At 62.7% G+C, this 27197-nt stretch overlaps 1 protein-coding gene across 1 annotated transcript; it reads left to right on the top strand.

Moving 5' to 3' along the window:
• On the top strand, window positions 1-26617 carry CACNA1H (calcium voltage-gated channel subunit alpha1 H). Its single transcript, XM_036279759.1, has 33 exons — window positions 1-24; window positions 1338-1463; window positions 1573-1706; window positions 2114-2211; window positions 3379-3538; window positions 3841-4159; window positions 4347-4439; window positions 5660-6449; window positions 8152-8594; window positions 10008-10159; window positions 10837-11022; window positions 11562-11679; window positions 11974-12129; window positions 12347-12437; window positions 12586-12794; window positions 13973-14383; window positions 14920-15020; window positions 15194-15317; window positions 15390-15458; window positions 15606-15790; window positions 15960-16086; window positions 16271-16396; window positions 16604-16693; window positions 16909-17101; window positions 18905-19056; window positions 20154-20263; window positions 20633-20766; window positions 20952-21022; window positions 22431-22509; window positions 23505-23626; window positions 23698-24127; window positions 24221-24381; window positions 24958-26617. Exons 1-33 carry the CDS (start codon window positions 1-3, stop codon window positions 25927-25929), a joined length of 6756 nt encoding a protein of 2251 aa, XP_036135652.1. The 3' UTR covers window positions 25930-26617.
• The last annotated feature ends 580 nt before the right edge of the window (window positions 26618-27197 follow it).

Below are 27197 nucleotides of genomic sequence, written 5' to 3'. Positions count from 1 at the left end.
ATGCGCCAGTTCACCACCCACAGGGTGGGGCAGGGTGGGGCTGCAGGGCCCCCGCCGTGAGTTCCCAGGGCTATTTGCTGGCAAGTGGTATTTTCCAAGCTCCCCATCCACCTTGCCCCAGCTTCAACATAGGCTGGGCCCTTGCTCTGTCTCACCTGAGTAGGGCAGGCTGGGGATGGTGTGGGGGGATGCATGGAATTCTCCCCAAGCCCTGGGGCCCTCCCAGCCATGTGAGGTAACTGCCGGTATCCATAAGGCTCAGTTGAAGCCTGAGCCCTTCAGCTAGGGACCCCCACACATAGCCCTGGCCCCCATCCCAGTGGCCCTGGGCCCCCATCTGGCCTTGCTGACCTGGGATCAGGGCCCTTCCCTCATATCTGACATTGCTGGCCTCTCACACGGCTCCCTGACTTCCTGATGAAGCAACTGGTGCAGGTGTGGGGGTGCACTCCTTCCCAGAGGCAACCCCTGAGTGGACTGTGCCACACTAAGGCCTGCATGAAGTCACAGTGCCATCTGGTGGCCACTCCCTGAATGGGAGGCAGTTCTCACTGAGGTCCTGGGGAGCCTCTTCTTGTACCTCGGGCAGGCAACCCCACAAGGTATCTGAGACACAGTATGCGGGGTGCAGCACTTGCTGCTGGCTGAGCACCCCGAGGCCCCACCCTGGGCTGGACGCCCTTCTGCCTGCAGGAAGGTACTGGACGTGGCCCTCCAGGCAGCGTTTGCTCCCAGGACTGGCCGGCTGGTGGGGGGCAGGAGGATGTAGGGAGTGTCCTCCTTCACTTGGCCATCATCCATGTCCCTTCACCCTTTATCCAGGCACACAGAGGGCTGCAGATCCTCCAGGCCCAGTCACTAAACTCACCTAAAGCTAACCTCCTCCCCCTCATCACCATACTTGGGGCTTCCTCCATGTGCTAGAGTCACACGGGGGTCCGTGCAGGGCCAAGGGGCGGGGGCTCCTCGTTTCAGAGGAGACATCTGTAACACTTGCTGGGGTCCAGGCTGGGCAGCACCCCGAGGTGCCCACCTGTGTGTGCAGCCTCAGTATAGGTAACTGTAGTTGGCGAAACCTGGTGAAGGGGCCGCCGGCAGCCTCCAGCCTCCATCTGGGGCCCACTCTGTGCCTCAGTTTCCCTCTGTACGTGGGTTGGCGGCAGTATTTGAGGCTGGTGTCGAGACTCTGTCCCCTAACACCCAGATGATGGGGCAGGTGCAGGGGTGCAGAGGACTTGGCCCCCTGGCAGTGGTGGGGGGATTGGCACAGGCCCTGGGGTCCAGCTCCCCCCGTGCTTCCCCTGGCTGTCAGCCTCCTGCTTTGACCCTTGACTCAGCTGCCTGCCCCCACGTGGTTCGAGCACGTCAGCATGCTGGTCATCATGCTCAACTGTGTCACCCTGGGCATGTTCCGGCCTTGTGAGGACGTCAAGTGCCGCTCGGAGCGCTGCAGCATCCTGGAGGTGGGCTGGGCGGGGGGCTGGGCTGGCCCACTGCCGTGAGTGGCCCTTAGGGACACCCCTCCCTGGGTGTGGGGGGCACGGCCCAGTGCTTAGGCTCCCCTCCCACCAGGCCTTCGATGACTTCATCTTCGCCTTCTTCGCGGTGGAGATGGTCATCAAGATGGTCGCCCTGGGGCTGTTCGGGCAGAAGTGCTACCTGGGCGACACGTGGAACAGGCTGGACTTCTTCATCGTCATGGCGGGGTACAGCTCCACACCACTCCACAGCCCACTCTGTTAAGCCAGGGCTGGCCAGGGGGCTGAAGCACCCGACGTGGCCCCTTGCCTGACCAAGCCTGGCCCAGAACCCCACCCCCTCAGACTCCACAGGTGGCCTGGGGTCCCCAAGGAAGAGGGATGAAACAGGTGCACTCTGGAGGGGTCCAGGTGCAGCCTGGTCTGGGAGGTGGCTGGAGGTGGGAAGCCAGTATGGCCTCTGCCAGAGATGGACACTGGTCCTGGTGATCCCTGTGGGAGCACAGCGATGGCAGATGGACACAGGGTGTCCAGGAGGATGAGGTGCACCCAGTGGTGACTCAGGGTCCAGCCTGGCTGGGGCATAGCTTGGGAACCAGCTCTCCACCCGAGCCTCCTCCCTCTGCCCTCCCCAGCATGATGGAGTACTCCCTGGACGGACACAATGTGAGCCTCTCAGCCATCCGGACAGTGCGTGTGCTGCGGCCCCTTCGTGCCATCAACCGTGTGCCCAGTAAGTGACCAGTGTCCCCAACCCGAGGCAAGCCTCTGTCTTGCCAGCCCTGCTGAGAGCCTTCGGGTCCCCCTTGGACCCCGGGCCAGGGTGCCACACTACCCACCTGGGTCCTGGCGGGGAGGGACTGTGGGCCCCGAGCAGTCGCCACTGTTTGTCTGGGAAAGACACAGCAACCCTGGACCAACTTGGGGTGTGACAGGCAGACTGTGGGCTCCTCATCTGCACAGGCCCTGGTGGCTTCATTTTCTGGCCCATTTCTGTGATTCTCATGGTCAATCCCTGCCAGAGGCTGGGGTCCTTCAGGGAGGCGTGGAGAAGCTTCTGGGCAGTGATGTGGCCTCTCACTGGGAACACGGCCTGTCCTCACTCTAGTCATCTGCCCAGACGGGGATGGGTGGTGGTTTCTGTGTCTTCAGAGTGTTCTGTGCTGTGGCTAAACCCAGGGGCCAGTGCCCATGTGACTGTGGAAGGGTGTGTGTGTATATGTGGGGGGTAGGGGGAGGCGGGGTCTGTGTGTACCATGTAGCTGTGTACACAGCCTTTTTGGTTGCCTGGACCAGGTCCTGGTGACCTTGGCACCCAAGCCCAGGTTAGGGCTTGTCCTGCAGCCCTTTCTGACAAGTCACATACCCCAGGGCGTGTGCTCCCTCCCCCTGGGGCCGTCAACTCCACCAAAGGGCAGGTGGGTCAGGGTTGTGCTGTGGGAACCCACCACCCCGCCTCTTTCCGGTGCAGAACTCTGCTCCATCGTGATTCACACAGGGATGGAAAGACTCTGCTCCCCAACCCCACCCAGCTGCAAGACCTCCAGGCTCTCAGGCGTGGAGGCGGAGCCAAAACCCAAGCTGCCAGGAGTCCCCAAGGGTGCTGCTCCCGTGACGGAGCTGGGGTTTCTGGACTCGTGGTCTACTCCTGGGGCACGGTCCTGGCCATGATTCAAAAGGAAGAGGGTTGTGCCTATCCTGCAACCCTCCTGGCCAGCAGCCTTGCCCTCTGTGGCGTGGTCCTGACCCAGAGGCGTCATTGTCCCTTGGGGCCTGCTGGACATGTAGGAGCCATGAGCCACACTACCCATCTGTGACTAGTGGGATGGCTCAGGCGGGGCTGGGGGCCCAAGGGACGCTCCTAGGGTCCCTGTGCTGATGCCTACCCTGCCACTTGCAGGTATGCGTATCCTGGTCACACTGCTGCTGGACACGCTGCCTATGCTGGGGAACGTGCTTCTGCTCTGCTTCTTTGTCTTCTTCATCTTCGGCATCGTGGGCGTGCAGCTCTGGGCCGGCCTGCTCCGCAATCGCTGCTTCCTGGACAGCACCTTGGCCAGGTGTGAGGCCGGCCCCCAGCGCTGTGCCGACGGGCTCTTCCCCGCAGGCGCCTTGGCACCCCCCCCCCCAGGGCCACACCCTCCCTGGAAGACCTCTGTCTTGGGCCTGGGGTCTTGGCTTCGGGTTTTTTGCCTCTGTCTCTTACCTATTTTTATGTGTATTACTGTCTCTCATTTCCTGTTTGTCTTTGTCTCTGTATCTATTTTTCTTCCTGTCTTTCTTTCTTTGAATCCCCCATTGTCCCTCACCCCCCCTTCCCTCTCTCTCTCCCCGTGCCCCTCACCGGGCCGCCTGCCCCCAGGAACAACAACCTCACCTTCCTGCGGCCATACTACCAGACCGAGGAGGGCGACGAGAACCCCTTCATCTGCTCCTCGCGTCGAGACAACGGCATGCAGAAGTGCTCCCACATCCCCAGCCGCCGCGAGCTGCGCGTGGAGTGCACGCTGGGCTGGGAGGCGTACGGGCAGCCGCAGGCCGAGGGCGCGGGCGGCACCGGCCACAATGCCTGCATCAACTGGAACCAGTACTACAACGTCTGCCGCTCCGGCGACTTCAACCCCCACAACGGTGCCATCAACTTCGACAACATTGGCTACGCCTGGATCGCCATCTTCCAGGTGGGCACTGGCTGTGTGGCCTTTGTTTCCTCACTGTGGTGGGTGCTGAGCACGCAGGGCCGTGGAGGCGGGGTTGCTCCAGCAGGGCTTACTTGCCCCACCAGCCTCACAGCCCAACTCCGAGGGGACACAGGCCTGCCACCCTCCCAGCGCCATCTGTGTGTCCAACCACCTGCCCCCTGCACAGGTGATCACGCTGGAGGGCTGGGTGGACATCATGTACTACGTCATGGATGCTCACTCCTTCTACAACTTCATCTACTTCATTCTGCTCATCATCGTGAGTACGGGGCGCGGGGCGTGTCCTGGTTGGCAGGGCAGGACTTCACAGCCATAGGTGTTGGTGGAGGTCCGTCTGAGTTGCGACTGCTAATCTCAGACTTACAAGCTCCTTAGTGGATGTCCTCCTGGCCCCCAGGGTCCATCCATGTGCCTGTTGGTGCCCCAGCATGCACCGTCCCAGCCTTTGCTGTCCCTCATGGGTCCCAGCATTGGCTGAGCTACAAGGCGGGGGCAGAGACCCAGGGCTGCCAGGCAGACAGGTGGGGCCCATGGTAGAGTGTGGGGCTTCCATGCAGTCCCCAGGGGAGGAAGTGGGAAGGTGTGGGAGGGCAGAGCTCACTTCCAGAAGATCTCAGATAGCATCCCAGGACCTTTCATGGCCAGGTCCTGTCTGCAGGTTGCAGAAGAGTCAGGACTCTGTACAGTGTGTGTGACCTCCCAGGCCCTCCACAGTCACGTGGCCCCAGTGTGTGAGACCTCCCAGGCCCTCCAGCCACATGGCCCCAGTGTGTGTGACCTCCCAGACCCTCCTCAGTCACGTGGCCCCAGTGTGTGAGACCTCCCAGGTCCTCCACAGTCACGTGGCCCCAGTGTGTGAGACCTCCCAGGCCCTCCACAGTCACGTGGCCCCAGGTGTAGCCCTCACTTGATCTGGGCAGGGTCTTTGAGGACCCAGCAGTGAACAGAACAGGCAGATGTCCATCCTTGTCTCAGATAATCATCACGAGCAGAGGAGAGTTTTTCATAGTGACCATGTCATAGAGGAAGGCCCGACTGGAAAGGGCAAGGTGACCACAGCCGAGGGTCTCGTCAGGGACAGACCTGAGGAGGAATGGGCAGGCCTCACAGATGGCGGGAAGGGGGGTCTCCTCATATGTCCTCCATCTGTCCACAAACAGATGAGAAGCAACTACTTCAGATCACCTGTCCGAGATGCTGGGCTCAGCATCAAGTCAGCAGGGGCCCCGCCCATCGTGGGGAGGCCCCACTGGCCGCAGTCCGGGCCTGTCCCTGGCCCCTGGAGTGGGTGGTGCACAGTAGGCTTCATTGTTTCAGCAGGGACTCAGTCACTGTTGTATAGAAACCGCAGCCACTGCCCGGCCTCCGGGGCAGATGGGTCTCCGTGTCCCCTCTTCCCCAGTTCCCTGGGGCACACAGCCTGGTGAGCGAGGCCCTGGACGGGCTGTCGGAAGGCTCAACACCGCCCGCCCGCCACAGGTGGGTTCCTTCTTCATGATCAACCTGTGCCTGGTGGTGATCGCTACGCAGTTCTCAGAGACGAAGCAGCGGGAGAACCAGCTGATGCGGGAGCAGCGCGCCCGCTACCTGTCTGACGACAGCACGCTGGCCAGCTTCTCGGAGCCAGGCAGCTGCTACGAGGAGCTGCTCAAGTACGTGGGCCACATCTGCCGCAAGGTCAAGCGGCGCGGCCTGCGCCTCTTTGCGCACTGGCAGAGCCGTTGGTGCAAGAAGGTGGACCCTAGCAGTGCCCTCCACGGCCAGGGTCTTGGGCACCGACCGCGGCGGACAGGCAGGCGTCCAGCCTCCATTCACCATCTGGTCTACCACCACCACCATCACCACCACCACCACTACCACTTCAGCCACGGCAGCCCACGCCGGCCCGGCCCTGAGCAAGACACCAGAGACACCAGGCTGGTACGGGCTAGCACACTGCCCTCACCACCCTCGCCCGGCCCGGAGCCCCTCGATGCCGAGTCAGTGCACAGCGTCTACCATGCAGACTGCCACGTGGAGGGGCCGCAGGAGAGGGCCCAGGTGCTGCAGGCTGCAGCCACCGCCGCCAGCCTCAAGCTGGCCATGGGGCTGGGCGCCATGAATTACCCCACGATCCTGCCCTCAGCAGCGGGTAGCGGCAAGGGTGGCACCAGCCCTGGGCCCAAGGGGAAGCGGGCCAGTAGGCCACCGGGAGCTGGAGGGCACAGCTCCCTCAGCCTCAGCAGCCACGACCCCTATGAGAAGATCCAGCATTTGGTTGGGGAACATGGTAAGGACTCCAGCCTCACCTTGCTGAGTGTGGGACGGGACCCAGGGATGTTGTCCCCATGTGTGTGCTCTCCAGGAGGCCCTGGGCAAGAGGGTACCCGCTCTGTCCACCCTGCGGTAGCCCCAAGCAGCCGTTGGCTTGGGACCGTGAGCGTTTGCCACGTGCAAGTGAGAGTTCTGAGGTGGCAGAGCATCGCCCACACCCGGCCCCGAGAGGGACCGTCTCAAGGAGTGGGGAGGAGTCCAGGTTACAGTGACCCTAAAGGTTGAGGGCGGGCGACCAGGTGCCCCTCACCATTCTCCTACCTGAGGCCTCTGCTTCACCTACCTGGGACGGGTGGTCCAAGGAGAGACCCTTTGACATGGGGTGGCCAGGTCCCATGCAGATTGCAGCTCCCCCAAGGGATCTGTGCGAGTGTGTAGACTGCAGTGCGCCTGACGCAGGGAGGGGTGTGCCAGGACCACCGTGTGCCCTCGTGCACTGTGCCCGGGTGTGAGAGCCAGCAGGTCATGGTGCACGTGTGTCCAGCCCTGCACTGCCCCCGGGGTGGCCCCAGCCTCGGGGGCCCGTGAGTGGTAGTGAGTCCAAGCCACAGCTTTGGGGGCGGAGTGTACCTGGGTCCAAGAGACTGAGCACAGGGCACGGTGCACAGTGCTCCTCAGTCGTCCTCATCTGGCCCACGTGGGAGTGGTGATGGTGGGCATGTCAGATTGTGTGCAGCGTTGAAGTTAATTTCACCTCTAACGTGGCTGCTAGAAAACAGCTCACATTACATTTCTGGATGGTGTGGCCCGAGGACAGATGAGCTTCTGTGCCCCTCTGTGTCCCTGCCACTGTGTATGAACAGAGCACATCTGTATAAGGTTTGCATGAGTGTGCTGGGCGTATGTGTGTGTTCCTAGGTGGGCACGTGTGCCCATTTGTATGTGCAGGTATGCCTAGGTGTGCACATGTGTCCAGGGAGTGTGTGTTCCTAGGTGTGCATGTGTGCCCAATGTATATGTGCAGGTATGCCTAGGTGTGCACATGTGTCCAGGGAGTGTGTGTTCCTAGGTGTGCATGTGTGCCCAATGTATATGTGCAAGTATGCCTAGGTGTGCACATGTGTCCAGGGAGTGTGTGTTCCTAGGTGTGCATGTGTGCCCAATGTATATGTGCAGGTATGCCCAGGTGTGCACATGTGTCCAGGGAGTGTGTGTTCCTAGGTGTGCATGTGTGCCCAATGTATATGTGCAAGTATGCCTAGGTGTGCACATGTGTCCAGGGAGTGTGTGTTCCTAGGTGTGCATGTGTGCCCAATGTATATGTGCAAGTATGCCTAGGTGTGCACATGTGTCCAGAGAGTGTGTGTTCCTAGGTGTGCATGTGTGCCCAATGTATATGTGCAAGTATGCCTAGGTGTGCACATGTGTCCAGGGAGTGTGTGTTCCTAGGTGTGCATGTGTGCCCAATGTATATGTGCAGGTATGCCTAGGTGTGCACATGTGTCCAGGGAGTGTGTGTTCCTAGGTGTGCATGTGTGCCCAATGTATATGTGCAGGTATGCCTAGGTGTGCACATGTGTCCAGAGAGTGTGTGTTCCTAGGTATGAGTATGCCCAGGTGTGTACTGTTCACCCTACAACAGCCTCTGCATGGGCTTGGGTCCCCCCAACGTGTGACCACCAAGTGGCCTAACCCTGCCTGTGCCCTTCACCCCTCAGGACTGGGCCGGGCCCCCAGCCGCCTGTCAGGCCTGAGTGTGCCCTGCCCCCTGCCCAGCCCCCAGGCGGGCACGCTGACCTGCGAGCTGAAGGATTGTCCATACTGCGCTAGTGCCCTGGGAGACCCTGAGTTGGAGTTCAGTGACTCGGAGAGCGGAGACTCAGATGGCAACGTGGTCTATGAGTTCACACAGGACGTGCGGCACGGGGACCGCCGTGACCCCATGCAGCCGACCCCCATGGCGGACACACCGGCCCAGGGCGGTGTGCGGAGGCGGGCACAGCAACGGGTGGCCTCTGGCAAGCATGGCGGGCTTGGCCACGTGTGGGCTACTGTCAGTGGCAAGCTGCACAGGATCGTGGACAGCAAGTACTTCAACCGCGGCATCATGATGGCCATCCTCACCAACACGCTGAGCATGGGCGTGGAGTACCACGAGCAGGTGGGTGGGCGCAGGGACACCTGCCCTGGGTGAGTTGGGACTGTTGTCATGACCCTGGAGAGCGTGTTCCTTGCGTGTCTCCTCTAGGTGTTAGTTTCTCGTGGACCACACTGCGGTTGTGGAGGTTGGGGACAGAGGTGAAGTTGGAGCCAGATGGTTTTATCAGTTACTCAGGTGCTCACCTCTCCTGTGGGCTGCGTCTCTGCTGAGTGGTGGGCAGTTACTGTGGCGCCTGCCTGGAGATTCTCATCTGGGGGGAGGCTGAGACCACACCCAGAGGCAGCAGGGGCTGAGCGTTTCCCAGGTCATCTGGTGGCTCTTCTCCGGAGGAGACCCCTAGCCCAGCTCTTGCAGAGAGAGGCCCCCCTTACATGAGCCAACCCACTGGCAGCAGCCACCAGGGTACCTCTCGGAGGCCAGAGAGTGGTGATGTGGAAGGGCCCTGGGAGGAGGACTTGGTGCTGTTGGCCCTGCACAGGGCCCTGCCAGGGAGGGCGGCAGCCGGGTCTGGCAGGCAGACAGTGTCCTCTCAGGACCAGTGTCGCTTCACTTTTAATGTCCAAATCAACTTCTTCATATGCCCATTGGTTTTACTCAAGTCACTTAAGCCATTTTCTTTCATCCTGGAGCAATTTAGGGGAAATGCAAGCAGCGTCCACTATAAGCAGGCCCCAGACAGGAGGTTCTCTTCGTGAGGGCGAGACCCAGGTCAGGGACATCAGCGGGCTTCAGGGAGCCCTGGAATGAAAGAGACTCTGCCACATGTGTACACAACACGTGCACAGGTACACACATGTACACTATCATTACATGTCCACAGGTAAACATGTGCACAGCTTATTCTGTGTGAACATGTGCACAGGCTTGTACACATGAGCGGCCATGTGTACATCCACCGCACATGTAGCACGTTTGTAGGCTTGCACACATAAGCCAGACACACTGGCCATGCATAGGCACAAGTAAACATACAAATACATGAACACATGCTGGTGCACACTCACACAGGCAGGTTAGAGTGTCCCCAGGAAGGGTGTGTCTCGGGCCTTCTGCCAACAAGGAAGGGTGGCCTTTGGAGGCACCACCCTTACTCTCTGTGCCCCAAGCCCTCCCGTGCCCACCCTGAACCCTGGCACAGGTGCTCCAGGCCCTGTTTGCATGGCCTGTGCTTGGGAACCCAGGGAGTCTTCAGAGCCCCAGTATCAGATGTGCTGATGGGAAGGTCATGAAGGGCCAGGGTCCAGCTGGAAGGGACATCCCTGGGGCCAGCTTCCTCCTTCAGACAGCAGCCGATAGGTTCCTAAGAAGCCTATTATAGCCTCTGGGCCTTTGTCCCCTTGATGCAGCCTTACCTGCTCCTCATCAGTGGGGACAGTGACATTTCTCTCCTGATGGTCCCTCTGCCACCCACAGCCAGATGAGCTGACCAATGCCCTGGAGATCAGCAACATCGTGTTCACCAGCATGTTCGCCCTGGAGATGCTGCTGAAGCTCCTGGCCTGCGGCCCACTGGGCTATATCCGGAACCCCTACAACATCTTTGATGGCATCATCGTGGTCATCAGGTGGGTCCCTGTCTCCCGTCCAGGCCACAGGGTCCCAGGAGGCTCCAGTGTCAGCTTCTGCCAGCAGCATTTGCTGGCCGGCTGCGGCGATGAGATGCAGGTGGAGTCCCTCCCCGCGGGCACTGTGCGGTGCACACAGGTCAGCTGCATGGCAGACGTACCTGTTTCTAGACTCTATCGGAGCTGTTCCCGTCAGGAACAGAGTGGGCGTTCCGTGGCCCTTCAGTTTCCCAGCTGGCCTCAGGGGTGTCTGCTGCAGCAGCGTCCACACAGAAAGGAGCAGGAGAGTCTGGGGAAAGTTTCTCCCCCAGGAGGAAGTGGGGCCCTGGGGAATCAAGGGTTCCCTGCCGTGGCGGGGGGTGGGGGGTGGGGGGTGAGCAAGAACAGATGAGCCAGGCAGGGCTATGGAAGGTGCAGGATGGTAAAGCCCTCAACTGAGAAGCTTCTGTCTGAGCCAGAGCCAGGGAGACCAGCTGGTTAATTGGCTTCAGAGATATTGCTGCAGTCACTCAGCCTACCTGGGCATCTTGATGCAGCCAGACCTGCTGCTCGTCATGGGGTTGAGCACAGGCCAGGCTGGCATTCCAGCTTCTGGGAAGAGGAAGTCCGGAGTCAGGATAGGTGCAGGGATCCACAGTCAGGGAATGGCACCTCCTGACCCTTGGCCTGGCCCACAGCGTCTGGGAGATCATCGGGCAGGCGGACGGTGGCCTGTCCGTGCTGCGGACCTTCCGGCTGCTGCGGGTGCTGAAGCTGGTGCGCTTCATGCCGGCACTGCGGCGCCAGCTCGTGGTGCTCATGAAGACCATGGACAACGTGGCCACCTTCTGCATGCTGCTCATGCTGTTCATCTTCATCTTCAGGTGGGCCCCCACAGAGGAGGGCCCCCCGCTGCACTGGCCTGTGCACCTGGCTTTGGGGCTCTGGGCTTGAGGGGAGGGCAGGTTCTGCAGAAGCTCGGTGTCTGGTTTCTTCATCCAGACAGAACTGATTGGATGCCTTCCGTGTGCAGGCACGTCACGTGAGACCCCAGGCTGGGCTCTTCTCTCGTGGGCTCAACTGAGTGTGGGGACCAGAGAAGGGGTGGGGGCAGCCAGCCTAGAGTTCATTTGTTGAACACCTGCTGTGCCAGCCTGGCCATAACGGGACTCAGCCCCCAGGGAGAGACGGGCAAGCTGAGACAGGTGCCCCGGGTCCTAACCACTGCCCGGAGCCAGAGCGGCCGCTGGTCGTCCCTCCCTCCTCTGGCCTTGGTCTTCCCACCATGGACGTGGGCACTGGAAGGTCCCTGTAAACCAGGATCCAGCGGGGGGAGGCGTGAAGGAGCAGCTGCCGGCTTTGAAGGTGGCCAGGCAGAGCGGCTCCCTCACCTCACCCCTGTGCTCTCCTCTCCCCACCCCAGCATCCTGGGGATGCATCTCTTCGGCTGCAAGTTCAGCCTGAAGACAGACACTGGAGATACAGTCCCTGACAGGAAGAACTTCGACTCCCTCCTGTGGGCCATCGTCACCGTGTTCCAGGTAAAGCTTAGACGGGGGCGGGGGGGCGGGGGTCCCTGATGTAAATATGGCCCCACGAGAGCCACAGCCCTGCTCAGAGCAGCTCCTGCGGCCTTGGCTGTGCAGGGCGAGAGCAGCTGATCTGTGAGCAACAGTCGGGACAGCACCTCTGCCCCCTGGGATGGGGCGTGTGTTCTCGCTGGTGCAGAGCTCCGTCTGGTCCGGGGGGGCTGCCAGCATGCCCCCCTCTTCCCACCATGTTGCCCCCCCCTTGGTCGGGCCCCCTTGCGCTGCCTCGCTGCCCCTCTCCTCCAGATCCTCACCCAGGAGGACTGGAACGTCGTCCTGTACAATGGCATGGCCTCCACTTCCTCCTGGGCCGCCCTCTACTTCGTGGCCCTAATGACCTTTGGCAACTACGTGCTCTTCAACCTACTGGTGGCCATCCTGGTGGAGGGCTTCCAGGCGGAGGTGAGGGGGACTTCCAGGAGGTGGGAGCCAGCAGGTTGTGGGGGCCCCTGCAGACTGGCTGGAGAGGCCTCCGTTCTCACCTCGTCTGCCGGGCCCTTCGTCATGCCCACCTCCACGCCAGCCCTGCCTCACTGTGGGAAGCTCCATGGGGGGTGCTTGGCTCAGACGGCCCCACCCAGGGGAGCCTCACACATGCCTTCTGCTCTGCGGGGCACAGGGTGACGCCAGCAGGTCTGACACAGACGAAGACAAGACATCCACTCACTTGGAGGAGGATTTTGACAAGTTCAGAGACCTCGGAGCCACAGGTGTGTGTGGGGATGATGGGGACAGGGATGGGGAGGGGGTAGTGCCTGCCCTGACCTGGCAGAGATGGGGCTCCCGGGGGCGAGTCCTGGGTGGGCAGATCCCCTTCCCGAGAGCCCTGCAGGGATGAGTGGACACCTGCTCCTCCAGAGATGAAGATGTACTCCCTGGCGGTGACCCCCAACGGGCACCTGGAGGGCCGAGGCAGCCTACCTCCTCCTGTGATCATGCGCACGGCGGCCACGCCCATGCCCACCCCCAAGAGCTCCCCAAACTTGGACACAGCCCATAGCCTCCTGGACTCACGGCGTGGCAGCAGCAGCTCCGTGGACCCTCAGCTGGGGGACCAGAAGTCTCTGGTAGGGACTGACCCCTGCCCTGGCCTCAGGGCACCTTCAGGCTCCCTGTGCCCAGCTCCTTATGACCCTCCCCAAGGATGAGTGAGGGTCCCCCCCCCCCCGTCACCTCCCCCCAGAGCCCTGCCCCGAGGGCTTCAGTGCCTGGAGCCGGAGCAGGAGCTGCCGTGCTTGTGGGAGGAGCCTGGAGACCAGACATGGAAACACGTTTGATCCTTTTCCTCTGGTAAAATGTCAGGCAGGATGTTTATCTTCCAAGTTACAATGAAAGATGAAAGGTGGCAGAGCATAGATCAGAAGGAAAAACAGAAAAGGGATAGCAAAAATGTGTCAAAACAGCACACGGAACATGACGGAGGCCCGGGGGAGGGTTCTGGATTCAGTGTCCCACGGGGTCTTTTCCGACGAACCAGGAAATGCCGTCCCTAGGGACACAGCCCAAGTGGCTTTCCAGAAACGCCGTCCCAAGGGGGTGGGGGTGGGCAGAGCAGGACGAGCTAACGCCAGAAGAGGGTTGGTATATACACCGGGGGAAGTCTGTCGGTACAGGAAGACATCCAGCTGAGCGAGGCGACTTCAGCAACAAGATGCATTGCGGCCATGAGGGACACGGGCAGGGATGGGCTAGCAGGGTTAGAGCTTGGCTTGGGCTAACCCAGGGGGTGACATGAAGAGTAGCAGAGAGGATGGGCCGAGCAGGTTAAGTCCCTGAGTACAAGTTGATATATCTCTAAGATGGGCAGAACTCTACAAGGCCAGATTCTGCCAATTAGAAACTGACTTGGAGCCCCACCTAGATGGCCTCTGAGGAGGGTCAAGGGCTGGTCCCAGGCCCGCTGGTGATCTGCGGCTGCCCTTTGGTCCTCCGGCGGCCAGCTCAGCCCAGCAGGAGGCCTGCGCAGCCCCAACACTTGCTGGCTGTATCTCCAGCTCTTTGTTAACCTGCTCTGCAGCTCGGGCACCCCCCCGGAATAGCAGTGTTGCTAGCCTCTCCCTAGCAGGATGGTCTGCATGTATGAATCCCGCGCACAGGTGTTAATAGCGATGGTGGTGATTCACATACAAATCCCACACATGGGGTGCCTGGTGGGAAAGGCCCCTGTAGCTGGGTCCCCTGGAGCCTGGGGTGTTTAGGGGTACTTGGGGACTGGCCCCCCTCTCTCCGTCCCCCTCCCCTGCAGTCCAGCCTCCGCAGCTCGCCCTGTGCCCACTGGGGCCCCAACAGCGCCTGGAGCAGCCGGCGCTCGAGCTGGAACAGCCTGGGCCGTGCGCCCAGCCTCAAGCGCCGGAGCCAGTGCGGGGAGCGGGAGTCCCTGCTGTCTGGCGAGGGCAAGGGCAGCACAGACGAGGAGGCTGAGGACGGCAGGCCCAGGGTAGGAGCCGCGCCCGGCACGCATGCCGTCCCGCTGCGGCGTGCCGAGGCCCTGGACCACCGCAACATGCTGGACATGCAGCCCCTGCGGCCAGCCACCCTGCTGCCCACCAAGCTCCATGACTGCAACGGGCAGATGCTGGCCCTGCCCAGCGAGTTCTTCCTGCGCATAGACAGCCACAAGGAGGACCCGGCCGAGTTGGACGAGGACATGGAGGATGTGAGTGGGCGTCAGGGTGCATGCCTCCCTCCCATCACAGGCTGGTTTCCAGAGCAGAGCCTGATCATCATTCGTGGCGGTGGGCATGGGGGTCTCGGGAGGAAGGGGAGCACGTGGACAAGTTGAGTAGGACTTGACTCAGCTGGTGGGTGTCAGTCAGTCCTCGGGAGCTTGGGAGCAGATTGGCCCCAGGTCAGCCCCATTTCCAGTGCAGGGCCATCTTAGCCCTGAGTTTTCAGCCACTGGTGGAAGATTTTCAGCCTCCAAGGGTGGAGGAGAGGAGGACAGAGCCACCTTCTCAGTGAGGCATTCACTCCACTGCCCAGGACAGGTCCCCGGGCAGGGGGCAGCTGGGGTTGGAGCTGTCTGGGCAGGAGTCTTGTACCGTCTGTTTACCTGGCCCCGTGAACTCCCAGCATGGGTCACTCACCCAGTGTCTGTGTGGGGAGGGTGAGCTGGGACCACTGGGACCCCAGGGATGGAAAGACAGGGTTGGGAGAGGCTGGGATGGCCTGAGGATCTGTACCCTCCCCCAGAGCTGCTGCTCACACCTGCGCAAGGTGCTGGAGCCCTATAAACCCAAGTGGTGCCGGAGCCGTGAGCCCTGGTCGCTGTACCTCTTCTCCCCGCAGAACAGGTAAAGGGTGCCTGGGTGGGGGACAGACCGCCCTTTCGGGTCTCCCAGTTCCCCACCAGCTACTGAGCTCCCTGGGCCTCGGAGTCTCACGCCTGTCCAGTGGGGACTGGGGTGAAGCAAGGACTTGGGCAGCGCTGTCCTGGAGCTTCTCACCCAGCACCCTCGGCCCTCAGGTTCCGCGCATCCTGCCAGAAAATCATTGCTCACAAGATGTTCGATCACATCGTCCTGGTTTTCATCTTCCTCAACTGCATCACCATAGCCCTGGAGAGGCCGGACATCGACCCGGGAAGCACTGTGAGGCTCCCTTCTTCTGGGAGGGGTGGGGTCTCCCAGGTGCAGCCACTGCCTCACCACCTGTTCCTGCAGGAGCGCGTCTTCCTCAGCGTCTCCAACTATGTCTTCACGGCGATCTTCGTGGCCGAGATGCTGGTGAAGGTACCTGCTTGTCCGGGAGAGCCCTGGGGTCTGTCCTCTGGCCTCTCGCCCCTCCTGCCCAGCAGCCCCCACCTGCCATTCCCTTGTCCCCCACCCCGTGTGCTGCAGCCCTCAGACCCAGACTCCTCCTCCTCTGCACCTGGACAGGTGGTGGCCCTAGGCCTGGTTTCAGGTGAGCACGCCTACCTGCAGAGCAGCTGGAATGTGCTGGATGGGCTACTGGTCCTGGTGTCCCTGGTCGACATCGTCGTGGCCTTGGCCTCCGCTGGTGGTGCCAAGATCCTGGGCATCCTGCGTGTGCTGCGCCTGCTGCGGACGCTCCGGCCTCTGAGGTGGGTGGGTGGGGTGAGCAGAGCAATGGGGCTGGGCCCGGAGAGGGGACAAGGACAGACGAGGTGGAGCGGGACTGGAACAGGGCGGGGTCTTTGCAGGACTTGCACCTTCTGCACAGTGGCTTCTCCCCTCAGTGTGCCCAACAGCAGGCCCCTCTGCCCTCTGCAGGGTCATCAGCCGTGCTCCTGGCCTCAAGCTGGTGGTGGAGACCCTGATATCATCCCTCAGGCCCATCGGCAACATTGTCCTCATCTGCTGTGCCTTCTTCATCATCTTCGGCATTCTGGGGGTGCAGGTGGGCAGCCCCGCTTGTCTGTGGGTGTCCCATCCAAGAGTTGGTGGTTTGTGGTCAGCAGCCACTGGGTAGCCCAGGAAGGCACAGCCTTGCCCCTCACCCTGCTGCCCCAGGAGGCCCCTGTGGGGGCTGGTGGGCCGGGGGGCACTGGGTCGGCCCTCTGGGTGACCGCCTGCCCCGTCAGCTCTTCAAGGGCAAGTTCTACTACTGCGAGGGCGCCGATACCAGGAACATATCCACCAGGGCGGAGTGCCGAGCTGCCCACTACCGCTGGGTGCGGCGCAAGTACAACTTCGACAACCTGGGCCAGGTGGGCAGGGGGGGAGGGGTGGGGCAGGGGCCGGTTGGGGCAGGGCCAGACCCGGAGTCCCCTGAGGTCTGGGCCCCAGGTGATTCTCCATGGCCTCGCCCTGGTCTCCAGAGCCATGGGCGGGTCTGCTGTGTGGGAGGCCTGTGGGTGTCAGGGTTGGAGGAAGGGCCTGCAGTAACGGTAACCACCCTTGCTGTGGCCCCACAGGCGCTGATGTCCCTGTTCGTGCTGTCCTCCAAGGACGGCTGGGTGAACATCATGTATGACGGGCTGGACGCCGTGGGCATAGACCAGCAGGTGCGGGCAGGCCGTGGGCAGCCCGGCCCTTCAGGCAGATCCTGGGTTATCTCAGGAAGGCTCTCCAAGAGGCTTTGATCTCTGAACTTCTCGAGAGTCCCTTGCGGGGCCCCCGCTCTGGCCTGCAGGCTGCAGCACCGAGGGGCCCTGGGGCGCGGCTGGCCTTGGGCAGGACCCCCGGGCAGTGGGAACCCACGCATCCTCGTGTGTTGCAGCCGGTACCCAACCACAACCCTTGGATGCTGCTCTACTTCATCTCCTTCCTGCTCATCGTCAGCTTCTTCGTGCTCAACATGTTCGTGGGCGTGGTGGTGGAGAACTTCCACAAGTGCCGGCAGCACCAGGAGGCCGAGGAGGCGCGGCGGCGCGAGGAGAAGCGGCAGCGGCGCCTGGAGAGGAAGCGCAGGAGTAAGGCCCCGGGGGCGGGGGTGGGTCAGAACCCGTGCGCCTGTGGAGGGTGGGGGCCGGCAGGGGCAGCAGGGACAAGCCAAACGAGGGCTGCGAGGCTGGGTCTCCCTTGCACTCAAGTGCAGTGGGCACCTGGAGCCCCCCGTCTGGCCCTGCTCCCCTGGCCTCCCAGCCCAGCCTTGCAGAATGGCTCTGCACGCTGACCGCCTTGCCTGGGCCTGCATGGTCCCTGGGCCCTCAAGGGGGGCAAGCAGAGGAGGGCAGCAGGAGGCAAGGTTCCCCCCAAGTGGCATAGGAGATGAATGAGACCCCCACCTCTCACCCCTCATTGCTACTGAGAAGGGTTCACATCCATGAGTTCTCGTGCCAGGGGCGGGGGTTGGGGGAGACAAGCAAAGCTGTCTGAGACAGAGAGAAAGGGGCTTAGGTTGGCCCTACCCAGCTTGGGAGCAAGGAGGGCTTCCTGCAGGAGGGGGCCGCTGAGTGTCCCGCCCACCGCAGCCAGCTCAGACCGTCTCCTTGTCTTTCCAGGCACTTTGCCCAACCCAGGTACCTGCCCCCTCACCCCGCATGCCTAAGCCCCTTGCTTCTGCAAGCCCCTGCTCGGGGCTGCAGGCTGGCCTGGCCTCCGCCTTTCTGCCACTGTCGTGCGGAAGGGCGGAGATCGCGGGCAGGTGCCAGGCCCGCTGGGGTCTGCTGCAGGGTGGACACGGGACAGCCAGGGTTGGCGCCAGGCGTCAGTGGGAGGAAGGGTTGTCCACTCGCCTGCCCGGTGTCCACACCGCTGCCTGCAGACTTGTGTGTGTCCCTCTGCCCGGCTTGCATGCCTGACTGCTTTCCTGCCGTGCCCTGGGATGCCTGCCAGCTCGTGGCTTCTCCATGTCTTCATGCTGGCCTGGTCCCACTGGTTGCCGGCCCCTTTGGCTGCTCGAGCTGAGCCGACCTCTTCAGTGACTGAATGCATGACAGACCTTAAGAGCATGAGGGTCTCTGGTCGGGACCAGTCCCATCGGCCCTTCTCTCCCATGCTCCGGGCAGCCACTGCCCCTGGCCCCCATCCGTGCATGGTTCTGTGGCCAAGGCAGGTCCTCGTGGGTGGGGGCAGACATGTCCTTACCCAGCGGGAGCTCAGTGGGCACTCATATGCCCTCGGGGGGTCACTGCAGGAGAGCATTTAGTACAGACAGACCAGCTGGTGAATGCGTGAACCCCCAGGTGATGGCCATCAGATGGACCAGAAGTCTGACAGACCCCAGACAAGAGGCAGTGGTCACTGGCCCTTTGGAGGACTAGGGGGAGGGACTCTGAGCCTGGTGACCAGAGGACAGCTCATGCCCAGACTGGGAGATGGGGGGGCACAGGTTACCCTGCCCCCTAAGAACACTCCTATCTGCCCACCCTCAATCATCTAGGTATCTCTGAACCCCAATACCAGCCCAGAAGCCTACCACAAAGGCCCCAGCTTGGGAGCCCGTGGCAGGGCGGGACCCCAAGGCAGGGCCAGGTGGAGTCTCAGCTTCCAGGCCCACTTCTGGGACTGTCCTGAGTCCGGGGCCCCACCGCCAAGGGAGTTGATGGGCGGCCTGCCCCTGAGCCCACTCATGCCCAGGCCTCCCACCCTGGGTTGTCCATCAGGCAACAGAAGCCAGACCCACAGGGAGCCATTTCTTACTTAAATGGGCCCCCCTTCCTAAGAGAAACCCCCTCCTGCACTCTCCTAAAACTCCCCACATCTGAGCCCGGGGCTCTCCCCAGCCCCACTCCCACCATCTAGCCCTGGTCACAGGCGCCCTCTCCCTGCAGAGGCCCAGCGCCGACCCTACTACGCTGACTACTCGCCCACCCGCCGCTCCATCCACTCGCTGTGCACCGGCCACTACCTCGACCTTTTCATCACCTTCATCATCGGGGTCAACGTCATCACCATGTCCATGGAGCACTACAACCAGCCCAAGGTGGGGCTCAGGGTGCAAGACCCTGCCCGCCCTCCTCCAGGGCCAGTGTGGGAGACGAGCCCCCAGAGTGCCAGGGGTGGGCTCTGGCCAGTGGGCGGCCTGGCTCAGGAGGTGCTACCCCGAGAACTGGGAGGTCTTAGGTCTGCAGCCCTGGGTGAGCACCCTGGGGTTTATGGATTGTGGTTTGAACAGAGGGTTCTTTTAACATCAGTTGGAGCTCTCGGGCCACCCTGGAGGGTCCTCCCCGTCCCACGAGGACTCCGTCTGAAGCTCTGGCCGATGAAGTTTCTCTGAGTCCAGCTTCCTGGGCTGTAGATTTCAGTCCAGGAGAAGCCCCGACAGAGGGCCTGGCAGGGGACAGGCAGGCATAAACCGGCAGCTTTTTATTTCGCTCTGATTACATCTGCATCACCATCATTTCATTAAAGAAAGGACACCTCGCCCTGGCTGGTTTGGCTCAGCGGTTGGAGCGTCGGCCTGTGGTCCAGAGAGACCCGGGTTCGGTTCCCACTAAGGGCACGTATCTCGGTTGCAGTTTGTCCCCGGCCCTGGTTGGATCGTGCGGGTGGCAGCCACTCGATGTGTCCCTTTCATGTTGATGTTTCTCTCTCTCTCTCTCTTCCTCTCTCTCTCCTTCCCACTCTATCTGAACAAAAAATGAAAAAATGTCCTCCGGTGAGGATAAAAAAAAAGACACCCCCGTCCCGTCCGCACCATGGGAAGGGGAGCATTTCAGGGTATCAGAGCCTTTGCGTCTGAACATACTCAGCTTTTCGGGAAGCTGAGCTCTGATGGGCATGGGCTGGCTCCTTCCCCAGGCTGTGGGTGAGGCCCGGTCAAGCAGGTGCCCGCACCTGAGGCCTGTCCTGAAAGTGCTGCAGGAGTCCATCCAGGTGATGCCCTCCAGAGCTGGCACGCAGTGAGCGCTCAGTAGCTGGGCCTCAGATCTGTCCTCTGCCCGGAGGCACTCAGATTGCTCCAGGAGATAGATGGGGCCAGGTGGCCAGGACCCAGGCACAGGGGTGCCACGGTGGGTGGAGGAGGAGGAGGGGCAGCCGCGGCAAGGTGGCCTCTGCAGCCTGTTGCTCTGCCCCCAGTCGCTGGACGAGGCCCTCAAGTACTGCAACTACGTGTTCACCATTGTCTTCGTCTTTGAGGCTGTGCTGAAGCTGGTGGCATTTGGGTTCCGGAGATTCTTCAAGGACAGGTATGTGGGGTGGAGCCACCTGGCACCCTGAAGGACCCGTGGAGCTCTTGGGGGAGGGGGCAGGTGAGTGCCACAGCCCTGCCCTCTGGTGGTCCCAGCCTGCTGTCTGAAAGGTGATGGTGCTGAGCGGAGGTGAGGGATGCACCCCATGGGTGGCACCGGGACACTGCCCATGGGTGATACCAAGACACGCCTGTGGGTCACACTAGGGTATCTCCAGAGTGATAACAGGGTAAACCCCAGAGTGGCACCAGGCCCCTCCTGTGGGTGACACCTAAACACTTCAGGGTGATAGGCAGGGGACTCCTGCCCCGAAGGGCTGTGGGTGGGGGAGGAAGCAGCACGCGCTGAGCCCGCCTGGCCGCCCAGGTGGAACCAGCTGGACCTGGCCATCGTGCTGCTGTCCATCATGGGCATCACGCTGGAGGAGATCGAGATGAGCGCGGCACTGCCCATCAACCCCACCATCATCCGCATTATGCGTGTTCTCCGCATCGCCCGAGGTAGGCACCCGCGGGCCCAGGGTCCCCCAGCCTTTCTTCTCACCATCCCACAAGGCCTCAGCAGGCGGCTGGTGCTGGGGACAGGAATGTAAGGGACAGGAGTGGTCTTGGGGCCCAGCCAGCGGGGGGAGAGTCCGACTGGCCCGGGCCCCAACCTGTCCCTAACACTCAGCTCTTGGCCCCAGTGCTGAAGCTGCTCAAGATGGCCACCGGCATGCGGGCCCTGCTGGACACGGTGGTTCAAGCCCTGCCCCAGGTAGGTCAGCTGCCGGGGTGGGCACTACAGACACCCCCGAGAAGACAAGGCTTCGAGGAGGGCCTTGCTGTCATTCGTTCATTCATTCATTCATTCTCTCATGGGGTCATCTGCACCTGTGACAGCCACGTGCATCACCCCTGCGTGTGCAGGGGACAGTGGCTGTGCCGGGAGGGAGACCACTGTCTGCCTTCTGGGTCGTGGCCCCTCCGGGGAAGGCTAGAACCGGGGCCCGCGTCCCCGGGCCAGTGCTGAGCGCAGCGTGATGAGGGCAGAGGGCAGAGAGGGTGGCCCAGGTGGGCTTCTCTCAGTTCCGAGGAGCCGAGGGTCGGGTGTTGGCTGAAGGCCTCTCTCCTCTTCTGGAGGGACTCAGGCCCCATGTCCTCACTTCCGATGTCCACAGTCCCCACCCTGATCCTTTGTGATCTTTTGAACTGAAAGGAACCCTTGGCCCGTCTGTGCAGTGTCCTTCTCTTCTGCCAGCCCAGCCTTGCAGCCATGTGTCCATCTGTCCATGGTTCTGACTCTTTCGGCTGGTCGTCCGTTCACCTAGCCACCCATGTGTCCACCTGTCTATTACCCAGCCAGCCACCGGCCCACAGCTGGGTGTCCAACTAGCACCTTATCCCTCAACCTCTCCTCGCCCTCGTGCCTGTCTGTCCACACACACATCCACGCAGTGCCCACCAGCCCTCATGTGCCCCCTCCTCTCAGCCGTCCCCGTAGCAGCATTCCTCAGCCTGAGTGCCAGTCCCCACGGTCCTTTGCGCCGCCCGCTGTCTCTGGGTGTGACAGGAGGGCGGGAAGCCTGGGCCTGGCCCTGCTCCAGTGTCGGGCATGGGAGGTATGTAAAGACAGGGCATCCGGCCCGGAGGGCAGCGTGAGTGCTGGGAGGGTGTGTTGGCGAGATTTATGGTAGAGCTTCGGCCTTGGCATCCCCATGGGGACCCCAGGGCTGGAGGCAGGCCCTACACAGTGTGTGTCAGGGCCTTGGGAGGCCTCGGAGGCCCTGGGGAGCAGAGGTGCTGGGGGCAAGGGTGGTCCTGGGTGCAGGGTGGGTGTGAGAGGCCCAGGAGGGGCCTGGAGCACCAGGTAGGACAGGGAGCCCCCCGGGACCACGGGGGCTCCAGGGCCGGGGGGTTGATTAAGAACAAGAATTCAGCCCTGGCCGGTTTGGCTCAGCGATTGGAGCGTCGGCCTGCGGACCAGAGTGTCCCGGGTTCAGTTCCTGCTAGGGGCCCGAACCAAAAATAAAAAGTAAAAAAGAACGAGAATTCAAGGCTGACTCTGGGAACTTGACCTCCTGCCTGGCAGGAAGATGGGGTGAGGGCAGCTGGTGGGGCACCAGGCACCGAGTGCACAGCAGGCGGGTTGAGGCCTGACTGGGTTCTGCTTCTCTCCTGTGTAGGTAGGGAACCTCGGCCTACTTTTCATGCTCCTGTTTTTTATCTATGCTGCCCTGGGAGTAGAGCTGTTCGGGAGGCTCGGTGAGTGGGGCCAGGACGGCACAGCCTCACCCACACACACCGCCTGCAGACCGTTTGGGCCGCGGGCCAGACCCAGGCAGGGGCCCCTGCTCCTCAGCCCTCGCTGCACAACGAGAGCATCACAGTGGACACACTCGGGAGCGTGGTGCCAGGCCTATGACACACACATGCACACACATGTATACCAAGGCATGCATGTGGACACGTGTTTATACCCCAGCGAGGCGGGCAGAGCCCCACATGAGCCTGAGCAAGCCTGCAGACACGCACACACAGCACCCCAGTCTGCGAGTGGTCCGAGGGACAGGTGCTGCAGCATGTCCTCCAAGCGTACCGAGAATGTCCTTAACCCCATCTGGCAGGGGGCAGGCGGGGACTTTCTCTGGTAGCCCACTTTCTGGAGGGCCCCCCGCCCCTTCCTGCTGGGGTCTTCTGATCACGTGGTGTAACTGAACACTCGGGCTCCCAGGAGCCACCAGTGGGCCTGTCTGAGGTGGCTGAGTCGGTCATCAGTGTGGGGTCTGCTCAGAGGGGGCTCCTGGGACCTTGCAGCTAGTGCCCCAGACCTCAGGCCTAACTTCTGGGCCCTGGCCCAGCCTCATGCTCCAAAGTGTCCCCATTACTCCACTGAGGCCTGAGGATGTGCTGACCCAGACGGAGCATGGGGCGCAGGCAGTGTCGTCTCCTGGGGCTGAGCCAGAGCCGCCTGCACCAAGGCCATGGCCTGTCCATTCGGAAAGCCTTAGATCATGAACAGGCGGTACTTCTGGCAAGTGACATGCCAAGGATTCGCACCACCCTGTTCTAAAGAGACATGCTCCACCCCAGGGTGCCCACCTGCCAGGGGCTCCTGAGCTAGGCAACCATCCAGTGCCCCAGAGGAGCATGACCTCCCTGGGGTGGGGAGCAGGGCATATGGCGGGTCTTGGGGCCCGCCAGGCCACTGTGTGCCCAGATCCCCGAGTGGGCTGACCTGGTGGGTCTCTGTCCTGCAGAGTGCAGTGAGGACAACCCCTGTGAGGGCCTGAGCAGGCACGCCACCTTCTCCAACTTCGGCATGGCCTTCCTCACGCTGTTCCGCGTGTCCACGGGGGACAACTGGAACGGGATCATGAAGGTACGGGCCGCGCCAGGTGGGCAGAGAGGTGGAGGCGGCCTGGCCACGCTGCAGCTGCCGCTCGCCCACAGGACACGCTGCGGGAATGCACCCACGAGGACAAGCACTGCCTGACCTACCTGCCGGCCATCTCGCCCATCTACTTCGTGACCTTTGTGCTGGTGGCCCAGTTCGTGCTGGTCAACGTGGTGGTGGCCGTGCTCATGAAGCACCTGGAGGAGAGCAACAAGGAGGCCCGCGAGGACGCCGAGCTGGATGCCGAGATCGAGCTGGAGATGGCACAGGGGTCCCCCGCTCGGCCCGAGCCCGCGGCCGCACAGAGCCCGGGCACTGGGCCTGCTGCCTCCAATCTCCTGGTGGCTCGAAAGGTGTCCGTGTCCAGGATGCTGTCACTGCCCAATGACAGCTACATGTTCCGTCCCGTGGCGCCTGCCTCAGCGCCTCACCCCCACCCGCTGCAGGAGGTGGAAATGGAGACCTACCTGGGCACCGCCTCCTCCGGTATGACCCCTGGAGGCAGCTGGAGGACTTGGGTGGGGGGGGGGACCTTGGGGACCTGCCACAGCTGCCTGGCTGAGACTCCCTCCTGCCCAGGCCTGGTCACCTTGGAGCAGTCATCACCTGTGGAGCCCTGCGCCCCCCTCCAGGCCTCGTCCACGTCGTCCTCCCCCGCGCGGGGCAGCAGCTCTCTCCTCGCCCGGCCCCCTCGGGCCGCAGCCCGCTCCCCCAGCTTCAGCCGCCTGCTCTGCAGACAGGTAGGAGCCGCCCATTTCTCCAGGGCCTGAGGGGGTTCCCTACCCCCATTAAAGATGAGTGACAGACCCTGGGGAAGGGGGTGCTTGTCCCCCAGCCTGTGATGACAGAGTTCCCAGCCGCAGGACCACATCCCTCCGGGGCCGCAGCCTCAGCCCCTCACAACACCCCCAGCAGTGGCTCCCGAGGCGTCGCCTACACCCATAGCCCACCCTTCCGGTCCTCAGGGAGCCACACGGGGCTGGGGCTGCGCCGGGTCACCCCAGCCCCGCTCTGTGCCCAGCAGGGTTCCCAGGTCCCACAGGCCCTCCCTACTCTCAGGCTCCAGCCCTCTGCTCCTCGCGGCCCCTTCCCACCGTGACAGGCGTGGGTGGTCGACACCCGCATGCGAGGGGTCCCCAGGGTGGCATGGATGGGGCTGGAGGACCGTGACATCCACACCAGGGGCTCTCCGCCCCATCTCATCCTGGATCCCAACCTCGGGGTTGAAAGGCTACTCTGGCCCAGGTGGGAGGGGTCTCTGCGCCCCTGGCTGCTGGCTGGCTTTGCCCGGTCTCACCGGACCCCTGCCCTTGCAGGAGGCCCTGCACACCAGCTCCCTGGAAGCACAGGCTGACAGCCCTGCGGACTGCGGCCCGGACTTGGGGGAGCCTGGCAGGAAGACCCCCTCACGGGAGGCCTCCCTGGGGGACTCCCTGCGGTCCCCGCCCCACTCCCCGAGGCCCCCCAGTGCCCGCATGCGAAAGCACTCCTTCGGGCACTGCTGCGTCTCCAGCCAGCCACAGGCCACGGGCGGGGAGGAGGCGGAGGCCCCGGACCCGGCCGACGAGGAGGTCAGCCACATCACCAGCTCGGCCCGAAGCCCCTCGCCCGAAGCCCCCAGGGTGGTGCGTGGCAAGCCGGACCTGTGCAAGCTCTACGGTGCGGGCCCCCAGGGCCTTCTGGACCAGCCTGGCCAGGCAAACCAGCACCGGCGGCCCTCGGTGGAGCAGGGAGCAGGGGACGGCCGCTCAGACACTGGAGAGGTTAAGGCCCAGGCCCTGGAGGCTGAGCCGGCCCTGGGGGCACGCCGGAAGAAGAAGATGAGCCCCCCGTGCATCTCCGTAGAGCCCCCGATGGAGGACGAGGGTGCAGCCTGGCCCCCCGCAGCAGAGGGTGGCAGTACCACCCTGCGGCGAAGAACCCCCTCCTGTGAGCCCATGGAGGGCGTGGGGGTGGACCCTGCCCCCAAGGGGGAGCGGTGGGGCCAGGCCCCCTGCCGTGCAGAGCACCTGACCATCCCCAGCTTCGCCTTTGAGCCGTTGGACGTGGGGAGCCCCAGCGAGGACCTGTTCTTGGACGGTGGTCACAGGGTGGCCCCAGAACCCAGAGCTTCCTCAGGGGTCACAGCATCTGCCGAAGCCCACGAAACAGAGTCTCCCGTGCCCTCCAGTGACCCCCCAGAGAAAGGATGGGGGCTGTACCTCAAAGTTCCCCAGAGTCCCCCAAAGAAAGCAGGGTCCCCCCCAGCCACTCCCACACCAGGCGATAGTGTGGATGAACCTGTGTAGCAGGGGCCCGATGCCACACAGCTTGGCCCTGGGGGTGGGGTGATCCAGTGGGGCGATGGCCCCAGGCAGGGCCACGCAGGACCCCAGCTCAGGTCCCACCTTGGGCAGAGGAGCCAGGAGGACATCCTCCCAGGGAGAGGGAGGCAGATGCTATTCTGGGCCAAGAGGAACACGGTCAGCTCCTCGGACTGCGAGCCTGTCCCTGCGGGTTTGGGCTTCTCCATGTCTCGCCGCTGTGGCCCGGCAGTGTGGTCAGCGGTCCCTTCGTGAGAGAGCCGCGTCCTTGGGACGAGGACCCGAAAGCAACCAGAAGGAAAAAGGCAAAGACCCTCCAGCACAGTTTCATCCTCACGTCCACTCGTTTTTGTGGGGAACACACGCGTGGGGCCACTTAGCTCGCGGGTGGCAGCCCAGTCCCAGACCCACAGCCATGCTTCACCATCCTCACAGTCGGAGCTCCCCTCACTGGCCCTGGCCCCCACTGCTGTCTCTCCATCTCCTTTCCAGACCCGCCCCGCATTCTGTGCAGAAAACACCCGTCCATTCTGGTCTCCGAGTCACCACATCACCAGGGAGCGGGAGCCCAGACCCCGCGGTGCCCAGCACCTCCGCTGGCCGTCCTGGGGACGAGCCCCTTGGTTTCCTCCTGTTTCTTTTTAAAATTCAGGTTAAACGTTGCAATAATCTGATGCAGAACATTCAGCTTTTGAAGTCAAGGGCGGGGGCAGAGCAAAGCCAAATAAATATTAACTTATTTAAGGAACAAGTGGGTGACCATCAGAATCAGTCCCTCAGGGGAGGGTGGGGAGCGGGGTGGTGACAGCCAGCACTGCAGGGGGCGGCGGCCCCTCCTGAGCACCTGCCCACTGGGTCCTGTGGTTCCCACGCTCAGGCCCCCAGGTGGGAAGTTCAGCAGGAGAAGGTGAGCACGTCGCAGCAGGGCACGTGGCGTTCACAGCTGGGGACACGCTGGCCACAGGAAGTGTCCGCCTGAGCTGCTGGACGGGTGCTGTGTGGGCAGAGGGGGCGAGCCCATGGGGAGAGCCTCCCGGCTGGGCAGCTCAGGGCTGCGAAGGCACCTCACTCTGGCGCGCTCCCTGCCCTAAAGTCTGGCCGCTGGTCCTTGGCCCTTGACCTCGCTTCGTGTCCCCTGACCTCCGGGACCAGGGCGAGTCTGCAGCCCCATGGGCCCCCTGTGCTCAGGAAGGTCCCAGCTCGAGGCCCAGACTGAACTCAACAAACATCTGAAGCCACCCACCCAGGCTCCC

The sequence above is a fragment of the Molossus molossus genome, unplaced genomic scaffold (genome assembly GCF_014108415.1).
Source record: "Molossus molossus isolate mMolMol1 unplaced genomic scaffold, mMolMol1.p scaffold_m16_p_3, whole genome shotgun sequence".
Lineage (NCBI taxonomy): Eukaryota > Metazoa > Chordata > Mammalia > Chiroptera > Molossidae > Molossus > Molossus molossus.
The sequence above is the reverse complement of the archived record's forward strand: the minus strand, read 5'-3'. Positions and strand labels throughout refer to the sequence as shown.